A 12,341-nucleotide genomic window follows, 5' to 3' on the forward strand; every position below is an offset into this window, starting at 1 on the left:
GCGGACACTGCCCTGAGGAACTCCTGCAGCAATGCCCTGGGGCTGAGATGATTGGCCTCCAATAACCACTACCATCTTCCTTTGTGCTAGGTATGACTCCAGCCACTGGAGAGTTTTCCCCCTGATTCCCATTGACTTCAATTTTACTCGGGCTCCTTGGTGCCACACTCTGTCAAATGCTGCCTTGATGTCAAGGGCAGTCACACTCGCCTCTGGAATTCAGCTCTTTTGTCCATGTTTGGACCAAGGCTGTAATGACATCTGGAGCAGAGTGGTCCTGGCGGAACCCAAACTGAGCATCGGTGAGCAGGTTATTGGTGAGTAAGTGCCGCTTGATAGCACTGTCGACGACACCTTCCATCACTTTGCTGATGATTGAGAGTAGACTGATGGGGCGGTAATTGGCCGGATTGGATTTGTCCTGCTTTTTGTGGACAGGACATACCTGGGCAATTTTCCACATTGTTGGGTAGATGCCAGTGTTGTAGCTGTACTGGAACAGCTTGGCTAGAGGCGCAGCTAGTTCTGGAGCACAAGACTTCAGCACTACAGCCGGGATGTTGTCGGGGCCCATAGCCTTTGCTGTATCCAGTGCACTCAGCCGTTTCTTGATATCACGTGGAGTGAGTCGAATTGGCTGAAGACTGGCTTCTGTGATGGTGGGGATATCGGGAGGAGGCCGAGATGGATCATCCACTCGGCACTTCTGGCTGAAGATGGTTGCAAATGCTTCAGCCTTGTCTTTTGCACTCACGTGCTGGACTCCGCCATCATTGAGGATGGGGATGTTTACAGAGCCTCCTCCTCCTGTTAGTTGTTTAATTGTCCACCACCATTCACGTCTGGATGTGGCAGAGCTTTGATCTGATCCGTTGGTTGTGGAATCGCTTAGCTCTGTCTATAGCATGTTGCTTCCGCTGTTTAGCATGCATGTAGTCCTGAGTTGTAGCTTCACCAGGTTGGCACCTCATTTTTAGGTACCCCTGGTGCTGCTCCTGGCATGCTCTTCTACACTCCTCATTGAACCAGGATTAATCCCCTGGCTTGTTGGTAATGGTAGAGGGAGGAATATGCCGGGCCATGAGGTTACAGATTGTGCTGGAATACAATTCTGCTGCTGCTGATGGCCCACAGCGCCTCATGGATGCCCAGTTTTGAGCTGCTAGATCTGTTCTGAATCTATCCCATTTAGCACGGTGGTAGTGCCACACAACACGTTGGATGGTGTCCTCAGTGCGAAGACGGGACTTCATCTCCACGAGGACTGTGCGGTGGTCACTCCTACCAATGCTGTCATGGACAGATGCATTTGCGACAGGTAGATTGGTGAGGACGAGGTCAAGTAAGTTTTTCCCTCATGTTGGTTCGCTCACCACTTGTCGCAGGCCCAGTCTGGCAGCTATGCCCTTCAGGACTCAGCCAGCTCGGTCAGTAGTGGTGCTACTGAGCCTCTCTTGGGGATGGACATTGAAGTCCCCCACCCAGAGTACATTCTGTGCCCTTGCTACCCTCAGTGCTTCCTCCAAGTGGTGTTCAACATGGAGGAGGACTGATTCATCAGCTGAGGGAGGGCGGTCGGTGGTAATCAGCAGGAGGTTTCCTTGCCCATGTTTGACCTGATGCCATGAGATTTCATGGGGTCCGGAGTCAATGTTGAGGACTCCCAGGGCCACTCCCTCCTGACTGTGTATCACTGTACCGCCACCTCTGGTGGGTCTGTCCTGCCGGTGGGACAGGACATACCCAGGGATGGTGATGGAATGCATTTGAGAAAGTTTTCTAGAACAATATTTCAAGGAACCAACTAGGGAACAGGCTATTTTAGATCTAGTATTATGTAATGCGAGGGGGTTAATTAGTAATCTTATAGTTAAGGCTCCTCTGGGGACGAGTGACCATAATATGATAGAATTGCATATTGAGTTTGAGAGTGATGTAGTTAAGTCCGAAACTAGGGTCTTAAATTTAAACAAAGCCAATTATGTAGCTATAGAGGGCGAGTTGGCTAAGGTAGATTGGGAAATTAGATTAAAAGCTATGACGGTAGATAAGCAATAGCGAACATTTAAAGAAATAATTCATAATTCACAACGAATATACATTCCCTTGAGGAATAAAAACTCCATGGGAAAAGTGATCCAACAGTGGCTAACTAGAGAAGTTAAGGATAGTATTAGATTAAAAGAGGCGGCTTACAATGTTGCCAAAAAGAGTAGTAAGCCTGAGGATTGGGAGGGTTTTAGAAATCAGCAAAGGATGACCAAGAAATTGATAAAGAGGGAGAAAATTGAATAGGAGAGTAAACTAGCAAGAAATATAAAAACAGATTGTAAGAACTTCTACAGGTATATAAAAAGGAAGAGATTAGTGAAAGTAAACATGGGTCCCTTAGAGGCTGAGACAGGAGAAATGATAAGGAAATGGCAGAGACATTAAACAAATATTTTGTATCTGTCTTCATAGTAGAACACACAAAAAAACACCTGAAATAGTGGGGAACCAAGGGTCTAATGAGAGTGAGGAATTTAAAGTAATTAATATTAAAGAAAAAGTACTAGAGAAATTAATGGGACTAAAAGCCGATAAATCCCCTGGACCTGATGGCCTACATCCTAGAGTTCTGAAAGAGGTGGTTGCAGAGATAGTGGATGCATTGGTTCTGATCTTCCAAAATTCCCTAGATTCTAGAACAGTCCCAGTAGATTGGAAGGTAGGAAATGTAACCCCACTATTCAAGAAAGGAGGGAGAGAGAAAACAGGGAACTACAGGCCAGTTAGCCTGACATCGGTAGCAGGGAAAATGCTGGAATCCATTATTAAAGACTTAGTAACAGGGCACTTAGAAAATCATAATATGATTAGGCAGCGTCAACATGGTTTTATGAAAGGAAATCGCGTTTGACAAATCTATTAGAGTTTTTCGAGGGTGTAACCAGCAGGGTAGATAAAGGGGAACCAGTGGATGTCGTATATTTGGATTTTCAAAAGGCATTCGATGAGGTGCCACACAAGAGGTTGTTACACAAGATTAGGGCTCATGGATTGAGGGTAATGTATTAGCGTGGACTAAGGATTGGTTAATGGACAGAAAACAGAGTAGGAATAAACGGGTCATTTTCAGGTTGGCGGGCTGTAACTAGTGGGGTGCTGCAAGGATCAGTGCTTGGGCCTCAGCTGTTCACATTCTATATCAATGACTTAGATAAGGGAACCAAGTGTAATGTATCTAAGTTTGCTGACAATACAAAGCCAGGCGGGAAAGTAAGCTGTGAGGAGGTTAGGTGAGTGGGCGAGAAGTTGGCAGATGGAGTATAATGTGGGGAAATGTGAGGATATTCACTTTGGTAGGAAGAAAAGTAGATTTTTTTTTTAAAAAGGTGAGAGACTAAGAAATGTTGATAGTCAGAGAGATTTGGGTGTCCTTGTATATGAAACACAAAGTTAACATGCAGGTACAGCCAGCAATTAGGAAGGCAAATAGTATGTTAGCCTTTAATGCAAGGGGGTTGGAATATAAGAGTAAGGAAGTCTTGCTGCAATTATATAGGGCTCTGGTGAGACCACACCTGGAGTACGGTGTACAGTTTTGGTCTCCTTACCTGAGGAAGGATGTACTTGCTTTGGATTGGAAAATGATGGTCAGAACCTCCGCTATTTCCTCCCTTGCTTCTTTTAACAGCCTGGGATACATGTCTTCTGCGCCTGACGATTTATCTACTTTCAAAGATGCTAATCCCCTTTATACTTCCTCTCTCACGATGTTTATCCCATCCAATATTTCACACTCCTCCTTAACTACATCCTATACATAAAGGGAGAGTATAGAAACTTCTTTATACAGATATTACAATGTGGAGTGCTTTGTCACACTTGGCAATGGAAGTTGAACTGAATAAAGAATATAAAAGTGTCAGAGGAAAGTGGGGCAGGGTCAGACAGTCCTAAACACGCAAAGAGAGTTAACTGGCCTCCTCCAGGACATGACATTTCAAGTAATCATAGGAGGCCATATTAGGAATAAATTGAATATAATCGATAATGGTGAAAACAGCTCCTCACCTTTTGTAAGCGCATCCAGTACTCCACCTTTTTCTAAGTATCTTCGAAATTGTTCTCTTCGGGAATCGCCAGCCTGGAGATAATAGGGGAATAATCTTTGTGGCACAAATACACACACACACACACAGAGGTTACACTCAACAACACTGGATCAGTCAGGTCCTCAAATGAAATCCTGCCCCAGATCCAACCAAACCATCAGGTAGTAGCTGCCATGAAGCTAGATTTCCATCGCAAGACGAGCCTGTATCGCCCTCCCTTCCAGTTTCTCTTCACCCCCCGTTTTCCTCTCCAAGTATATCCCTCTCTCCAACACTGCTTGATCTTCCTTCTCCCCCATTTCTCTCTGTGCCTGAGCTCCCCCTCTCCCCAATCCATTCCTCCCAGCCCAGTGTTGGAGCTTCGCCCTCTCCCTCCCCCGGGCTCTGCGCACCTGATTTCTCTCTCGTCTCCAAAAGTTCTGTTAACTCTCCTCCAGCGTCACGCTCTCGTTGTTGGTCCAGATTCACTCTCCCCCAAATTTGCTTTCTCCCCCATCATATTTCCCCATTCTTGCTCACCACACCCCGAGTCTCCCCCTCTCTCGACGCCCCAGTTCCGGTCCTTCCCCCCCCACCTCCCCTCCCGTCCCGTCCCGTTCCCCCCGCTGCCGTACCCCTCCGCCCGCCGGTCCCCGTCCCCCGCGCGCACACTCTGTCTGTCTGTCTGTCCTCTCCCTCTGCTCTCTCTCTCTCCGTCTCCTGCGTGTTCTCTCTCTCCGTCCCCCGCGCTCGCTCGCTCTCTCTCCGTCCGTCCCCCCCGCTCGCTCTCTCTCCCCGTCCCCGCGCTCGCTCTCTCCGTCCTCCGCGTTCGCTCGCTCTCTCCGTCCCCCGCGCGCTCTCTCCGTCCCCCGCGCGCTCGCTCTCTCTCTCCGTCCCCCGCGCTCGCTCTCTCTCTCTCCGTCCCCCGCGCTCGCTCGCTCTCTCTCTCGGTCCCCCGCGCTCGCTCTCTCTCTCTCTCCGTCCCCCGCGCTCGCTCTCTCTCTCTCCGTCCCCCGCGCTCGCTCTCTCTCTCTCTCCGTCCCCCGCGCTCGCTCTCTCTCTCTCTCTCCGTCCCCCGCGCTCGCTCTCTCTCTCTCTCTCTCCGTCCCCCGCGCTCGCTCTCTCTCTCTCTCTCTCTCCGTCCCCCGCGCTCGCTCTCTCTCTCTCCGTCCCCCGCGCTCGCTCTCTCTCTCTCCGTCCCCCGCGCTCGCTCTCTCTCTCTCTCTCTCTCTCTCTCTCCGTCCCGCGCGCTCGCTCTCTCTCTCTCTCTCTCTCTCCGTCCCCCGCGCTCGCTCTCTCTCTCTCCGTCCCCCGCGCTCGCTCTCTCTCTCTCCGTCCCCCGCGCTCGCTCTCTCTCTCTCCGTCCCCCGCGCTCGCTCTCTCTCTCTCCGTCCCCCGCGCTCGCTCTCTCTCTCTCCGTCACCCGCGCTCGCTCGCTCTCTCTCCGTCCCCCGCGCTCGCGCTCTCTCTCCGTCCCCCGCGCTCTCTCTCTCTCTCTCTCTCCCTCCGCCGCGCTCGCGCTCTCTCCGTCCCCCGCGCTCGCTCTCTCTCTCTCTCTCTGTCCCCCGCGCGCTCTCTCTCTCTCTCTCTCCGTCCCCCGCGCTCGCTCTCCCTCTCTCCGTCCCCCGCGCGCTCTCTCTCCGTGCCCCGCGCTCGCTCTCTCTCTCCGTCCCCCGCGCTCGCTCTCTCTCTCCGTCCCCCGCGCTCGCTCTCTCTCTCCGTCCCCCGCGCTCGCTCTCTCTCTCTCCGTCCCCCGCGCTCGCTCTCTCTCTCCGTCCCCCGCGCTCGCTCTCTCTCTCCGTCCCCCGCGCTCGCTCTCTCTCTCCGTCCCCCGCGCTCTCTCTCTCTGTCCCCCGCGCTCGCTCTCCCTCTCTCCGTCCCCCGCGCTCGCTCTCTCTCTCCGTCCCCCGCGCTCGCTCTCTCTCTCCGTCCCCCGCGCTCGCTCGCTCTCCCTCTCTCCGTCCCCCGCGCTCGCTCTCTCTCCCTCTCTCCGTCCCCCGCGCTCGCTCTCTCTCCCTCTCTCCGTCCAACGCGCTCGCTCTCTCTCCCTCTCTTCGTCCCCCGCGCTCTCCCTCTCTCCGTCCCCCGCGCGCTCTCTCTCTCCGTCCCCCGCGCGCTCTCTCTCTCTCCGTCCCCCGCGCTCGCTCGCTCTCTCTCCGTCCCCCGCGCTCGCTCGCTCTCTCTCTCTCTCTCTCCGTCCCCCGCGCTCGCTCTCTCTCTCTCTCTCTCTCCGTTCCCCGCGCGCTCGCTCTCTCTCTCTCTCTCTCTCTCCGTCCCCCGCGCTCGCTCTCTCTCCCTCTCTCTCCGTCCCCCGCGCGCGCTCTCTCTCCCTCTCTCTCAGTCCCCCGCGCGCGCTCGCTCTCTCTCCCTCTCTCCGTCCCCCGCGCTCGCTCTCTCTCTCTCTCTCTCCCCGTCCGCCTCGCTCTCTCTCTCTCTCTCTCTCCGTCCCCCGCGCTCGCTCGCTCTCTCTCCGTCCCCCGCGCTCGCTCGCTCTCTCTCCGTCCCCCGCGCTCGCTCGCTCTCTCTCCGTCCCCCGCGCTCGCTCGCTCTCTCTCCGTCCCCCGCGCTCGCTCGCTCTCTCTCCGTCCCCCGCGCTCGCTCGCTCTCTCTCCGTCCCCCGCGCTCGCTCGCTCTCTCTCCGTCCCCCGCGCTCGCTCGCTCTCTCTCCGTCCCCCGCGCTCGCTCTCCCTCTCTCCGTCCCCCGCGCTCGCTCTCCCTCTCTCCGTCCCCCGCGCTCGCTCTCTCTCTCTCCGTCCCCCGCGCTCCCTCTCCCTCTCTCCGTCCCCCGCGCTCTCCCTCTCTCTCCGTCCCCCGCGCTCGCTCTCTCCCTCTCTCCGTCCCCCGCGCTCGCTCTCCCTCTCTCCGTCCCCCGCGCTCGCTCTCCCTCTCTCCGTCCCCCGCGCTCGCTCTCCCTCTCTCCGTCGCCCGCGCTCGCTCTCCCTCCCTCTCTCCGTCGCCCGCGCTCGCTCGCTCTCTCCGTCCCCCGCGCTTCGCTCGCTCTCTCCGTCCCCCGCGCTCGCTCGCTCTCTCTACGTCCCCCGCGCTCGCTCGCTCTCTCTACGTCCCCCGCGCTCGCTCGCTCTCTCTCTCTCTCCGTCCCCCGCGCTCGCTCGCTCTCTCTCTCCCTCTCTCCGTCCCCCGCGCTCTCTCTCCGTCCCCCGCGCTCGCTCGCGCTCTCTCTCCCTCTCTCCGTCCCCCGCGCTCGCTCTCTCTCCCTCTCTCCGTCCCCCGCGCTCGCTCTCTCTCCGTCCCCCGCGCTCGCTCTCTCTCCGTCCGCCGCGCTCGCTCTCTCTCCGTCTCTCCGTCCCCCGCGTTCGCTCTCTCTCTCTCTCCGTCCCCCGCGCTCGCTCTCTCTCTCTCTCCGTCCCCCGCGCTCGCTCTCTCTCTCTCTCTCTCTCTCCGTCCCCCGCGCTCGCTCGCTCTCTCTCTCTCTCCGTCCCCCGCACTCGCTCTCTCTCCCTCTCTCCGTCCCCCGCGCTCGCTCTCTCGCTCTCTCTCCGTCCCCCGCGCTCGCTCTCTCTCCCTCTCTCCGTCCCCCGCGCGCGCGCGCTCGCTCTCTCTCTCTCTCTCTCCGTCCCCCGCGCTCGCTCTCTCTCTCTCCGTCCCCCGCGCTCGCTCTCTCTCTCTCTCTCCGTCCCCCGCGCTCGCTCTCTCTCTCCGTCCACCGCGCTCGCTCTCCCCCTCTCCGTCCCCCGCGCTTGCGCTCTCTCTCCGTCCCCCGCGCTCGCTCTCTCTCTCTCTCCGTCCCCCGCGCTCTCTCTCTCGCTCTCTCTCCGTCCCCCGCGCTCGCTCTCTCTCCCTCTCTCCGTCCCCCGCGCACGCGCTCGCTCGCTCTCTCTCTCTCCGTCCCCCGCGCTCGCTCTCTCTCTCTCCGTCCCCCGCGCTCGCTCTCTCTCTCTCTCTCCGTCCCCCGCGCTCGCTCTCTCTCTCTCTCTCCGTCCCCCGCGCTCGCTCTCTCTCTCTCTCTCCGTCCACCGCGCTCGCTCTCCCCCTCTCCGTCCCCCGCGCTCGCGCTCTCTCTCCGTCCCCCGCGCTCGCTCTCTCTCTCTCTCCGTCCCCCGCGCTCTCTCTCTCTCTCTCTCCGTCCCCCGCGCTCTCTCTCTCTCTCTCTCCGTCCCCCGCGCTCTCTCTCTCTCTCTCTCCGTCCCCCGCGCTCGCTCTCTCTCTCTCTCCGTCCCCCGCGCTCGCTCTCCCTCCCTCCGTCCCCCGCGCTCGCTCGCTCTCTCTCCGTCCCCCGCGCTCGCTCTCCCTCTCTCCGTCCCCCGCGCTCGCTCTCCCTCTCTCCGTCCCCCGCGCTCGCTCTCCCTCTCTCCGTCCCCCGCGCTCGCTCTCCCTCTCTCCGTCCCCCGCGCTCCCTCTCCATCTCTCCGTCCCCCGCGCTCTCCCTCTCTCTCCGTCCCCCGCGCTCTCCCTCTCTCTCCGTCCCCCGCGCTCGCTCTCCCTCTCTCCGTCCCCCGCGCTCGCTCTCCCTCTCTCCGTCCCCCGCGCTCGCTCTCCCTCTCTCCGTCCCCCGCGCTCGCTCTCCCTCTCTCCGTCCCCCGCGCTCGCTCTCCCTCTCTCCGTCCCCCGCGCTCGCTCTCCCTCTCTCCGTCCCCCGCGCTCGCTCTCCCTCTCTCCGTCCCCCGCGCTCGCTCTCCCTCTCTCCGTCCCCCGCGCTCGCTCGCTCTCTCTCCGTCCCCCGCGCTCGCTCGCTCCCTCTCTCTCCGTCCCCCGCGCTCGCTCGCTCTCTCTCCGTCCCCCGTGCTCGCTCTCTCTCTCTCTCTCTCTCTCCGTCCCCCGCGCTCGCTCTCCCTCTCTCTGTCCCCCGCGCTCGCTCTCCCTCTCTCCGTCCCCCGCGCTCGCTCTCCCTCTCTCCGTCCCCCGCGCTTGCTCTTCCTCTCTCCGTCCCCCGCGCTCGCTCTCTCTCTCTCCGTCCCCCGCGCTCCCTCTCCCTCTCTCCGTCCCCCGCGCTCTCCCTCTCTCTCCGTCCCCCGCGCTCGCTCTCCCTCTCTCCGTCCCCCGCGCTCGCTCTCCCTCTCTCCGTCCCCCGCGCTCGCTCTCCCTCTCTCCGTCCCCCGCGCTCGCTCTCCCTCTCTCCGTCCCCCGCGCTCGCTCTCCCTCTCTCCGTCGCCCGCGCTCGCTCTCCCTCTCTCCGTCGCCCGCGCTCGCTCTCCCTCTCTCCGTCGCCCGCGCTCGCTCGCTCTCTCCGTCCCCCGCGCTCGCTCGCTCTCTCTGTCCCCCGCGCTCGCTCTCTCTCCGTCCACCGCGCTCGCTCGCTCTCTCTACGTCCCCCGCGCTCGCTCTCTCTCCGTCCCCCGCGCTCGCGCTCTCTCTCCGTCCCCCGCGCTCGCTCGCTCTCTCTCTCCCTCTCTCCGTCCCCCGCGCTCTCTCTCCGTCCCCCGCGCTCGCTCGCGCTCTCTCTCCCTCTCCGTCCCCCGCGCTCGCTCTCTCTCCCTCTCTCCGTCCCCCGCGCTCGCTCTCTCTCCGTCCCCCGCGCTCGCTCTCTCTCCGTCCCCCGCGCTCGCTCTCTCTCCGTCCCCCGCGCTCACTCTCTCTCCGTCCCCCGCGCTCGCTCTCCCTCTCTCCGTCCCCCGCGCTCGCTCTCCCTCTCTCCGTCCCCCGCGCTCGCTCTCCCTCTCTCCGCCCCCCGCGCTCGCTCTCCCCTCTCTCCGTCCCCCGCGCTCGCTCTCCCTCTCTCCGTCCCCCGCGCTCGCTCGCTCTCTCTCCGTACCCCGCGCTCGCTCGCTCTCTCCGTCCCCCGCGCTCGCTCTCTCTCCGTCCCCCGCGCTCGCTCTCTCTCCGTCCCCCGCGCTCGCTCTCTCTCCGTCCCCCGCGCTCGCTCTCTCTCCGTCCCCCGCGCTCGCTCTCTCTCCGTCCCCCGCGCTCGCTCTCTCTCCGTCCCCCGCGCTCGCTCTCTCTCCGTCCCCCGCGCTCGCTCTCTCTCCGTCCCCCGCGCTCGCTCTCTCTCCGTCCCCCGCGCTCGCTCTCTCTCCCTCTCTCCGTCCCCCGCGCTCGCTCTCTCTCCCTCTCTCCGTCCCCCGCGCTCGCTCTCTCTCTCTCTCTCCGTCCCCCGCGCTCGCTCTCTCTCCGTCCCCCGCGCTCGCTCTCTCTCTCTCCGTCCCCCGCGCGCTCTCTCTCTCTCTCTCTCTCTCCGTCCCCCGCGCTCTCTCTCTCTCTCTCCGTCCCCCGCGCTCTCTCTCTCTCTCTCCGTCCCCCGCGCTCTCTCTCTCTCTCTCCGTCCCCCGCGCTCGCTCTCTCTCCGTCCCCCGCGCTCGCTCTCTCTCCCTCTCTCCGTCCCCCGCGCGCGCGCGCTCGCTCGCTCTCTCTCTCTCTCTCTCTCTCTCCGTCCCCCGCGCTCGCTCGCTCTCTCTCCGTCCCCCGCGCTCGCTCTCTCTCTCCGTCCCCCGCGCTCGCTCTCCCCCTCTCCGTCCCCCGCGCTCGCTCCCTCTCTCTCTCTCTCTCCGTCCCCCGCGCTCTCTCTCTCTCTCCGTCCCCCGCGCTCGCTCTCTCTCTCTCTCTCTCCGTCCACCGCGCTCGCTCTCTCTCTCTCCGTCCACCGCGCTCGCTCTCTCTCTCTCCGTCCACCGCGCTCGCTCTCTCTCTCTCCGTCCACCGCGCTCGCTCTCTCTCTCTCCGTCCACCGCGCTCGCTCTCTCTCTCTCCGTCCACCGCGCTCGCTCTCTCTCTCTCCGTCCACCGCGCTCTCTCTCTCTCTCTCCGTCCACCGCGCGCTCTCTCTCTCTCCGTCCCCCGCGCGCTCTCTCTCTCTCTCTCTCCGTCCCCCGCGCTCTCTCTCTCCGTCCCCCGCGCTCTCTCTCTCTCCGTCCCCCGCGCTCGCTCTCTCTCTCTCCGTCCCCCGCGCTCGCTCTCTCTCTCTCTCCGTCACCCGCGCTCGCTCTCCCTCTCTCTCTCCGTCCCCCGCGCTCGCTCTCTCTCCGTCCCCCGCGCTCGCTCTCTCTCTCTCCGTCCCCCGCGCTCCCTCTCCCTCTCTCTCCGTCCCCCGTGCTCGCTCGCTCTCCCTCTGTCCGTCCCCCGCGCGCTCTCTCTCTCTCTCTCCGTCCCCCGCGCTCGCTCTCCCTCTCTCCGTCGCCCGAGCTCGCTCTCCCTCTCTCCGTCGCCCGCGCTCGCTCTCCCTCTCTCCGCCCCCCGCGCTCGCTCTCCCTCTCTCCGCCCCCCGCGCTCGCTCGCTCTCTCTCCGTCCCCCGCGCTCGCGCTCTCTCTCCCTCTCTCCTTCCCCCGCGCTCGCTCGCTCTCTCTCCGTCCCCCGCGCTCGCTCGCTCTCTCTCTCTCCGTCCCCCGCGCTCGCTCGCTCTCTCTCCGTCCCCCGCGCTCGCTCGCTCTCACTCTCTCCGTCGCCCGCGCTCGCTCGCTCTCTCTCTCCGTCCCCCGCGCTCGCTCGCTCTCTCTCCGTCCCCCGCGCTCGCTCGCTCTCTCTCTCTCCGTCCCCCGTGCTCGCTCTCTCTCTCTCTCCGTCCCCCGCGCTCGCTCTCCCTCTCTCCGTCCCCCGCGCTCGCTCTCTCTCTCTCCGTCCCCCGCGCTCCCTCTCCCTCTCTCTCCGTCCCCCGTGCTCGCTCGCTCTCCCTCTCTCCGTCCCCCGCGCGCTCTCTCTCTCTCTCTCTCCGTCCCCCGCGCTCGCTCTCCCTCTCTCCGTCCCCCGCGCTCGCTCTCCCTCTCTCCGCCCCCCGCGCTCGCTCTCCCTCTCTCCGCCCCCCGCGCTCGCTCTCCCTCTCTCCGTCCCCCGCGCTCGCTCTCCCTCTCTCCGTCCCCCGCGCTCGCTCTCCCTCTCTCTCCGTCCCCCGCGCTCGCTCGCTCTCTCCGTCCCCCGCGCTCGCTCGCTCTCTCCGTCCCCCGCGCTCGCTCTCTCTCCGTCCCCCGCGCTCGCTCGCTCTCTCTCTCTCTCTCTCCGTCCCCCGCGCTCGCGCTCGCTCTCCCTCTCTCCGTCCCCCGCGCTCGCTCTCCCTCTCTCCGTCCCACGCGCTCGCTCTCTCTCCGTCCCCCGCGCTCGCTCTCTCTCCGTCCCCCTCGCTCGCTCTCTCTCCGTCCCCCGCGCTCGCTCTCTCTCCGTCCCCCGCGCACGCTCTCTCTCCGTCCCCCGCGCTCGCTCTCTCTCCGTCCCCCGCGCTCGCTCTCTCTCCCTCTCTCCGTCCCCCGCGCTCGCTCTCTCTCCCTCTCTCCGTCCCCCGCGCTCGCTCTCTCTCTCTCTCTCTCTCCGTCCCCCGCGCTCGCTCTCTCTCCCTCTCTCCGTCCCCCGCGCTCGCTCTCTCTCCGTCCCCCGCGCTCTCT

The 12,341-nt window shown here is 62.3% G+C and overlaps 1 protein-coding gene across 1 annotated transcript in view; it reads right to left on the bottom strand.

Moving 5' to 3' along the window:
- The window catches only part of mycbp (MYC binding protein), a 74,801-nt gene that overhangs the window by 31,005 nt on the left and 31,455 nt on the right, over nt 1-12,341 (bottom strand). The window contains exon 2 of the mRNA XM_067978568.1: nt 4,060-4,132. Coding sequence (XP_067834669.1) covers nt 4,060-4,132 — 73 coding nt within the window. The remainder of the gene's footprint in view (nt 1-4,059; nt 4,133-12,341) is intronic.

Source organism: Heptranchias perlo, unplaced genomic scaffold (assembly GCF_035084215.1).
Source record: "Heptranchias perlo isolate sHepPer1 unplaced genomic scaffold, sHepPer1.hap1 HAP1_SCAFFOLD_318, whole genome shotgun sequence".
Classification (NCBI taxonomy): Eukaryota; Metazoa; Chordata; class Chondrichthyes; order Hexanchiformes; family Hexanchidae; genus Heptranchias; species Heptranchias perlo.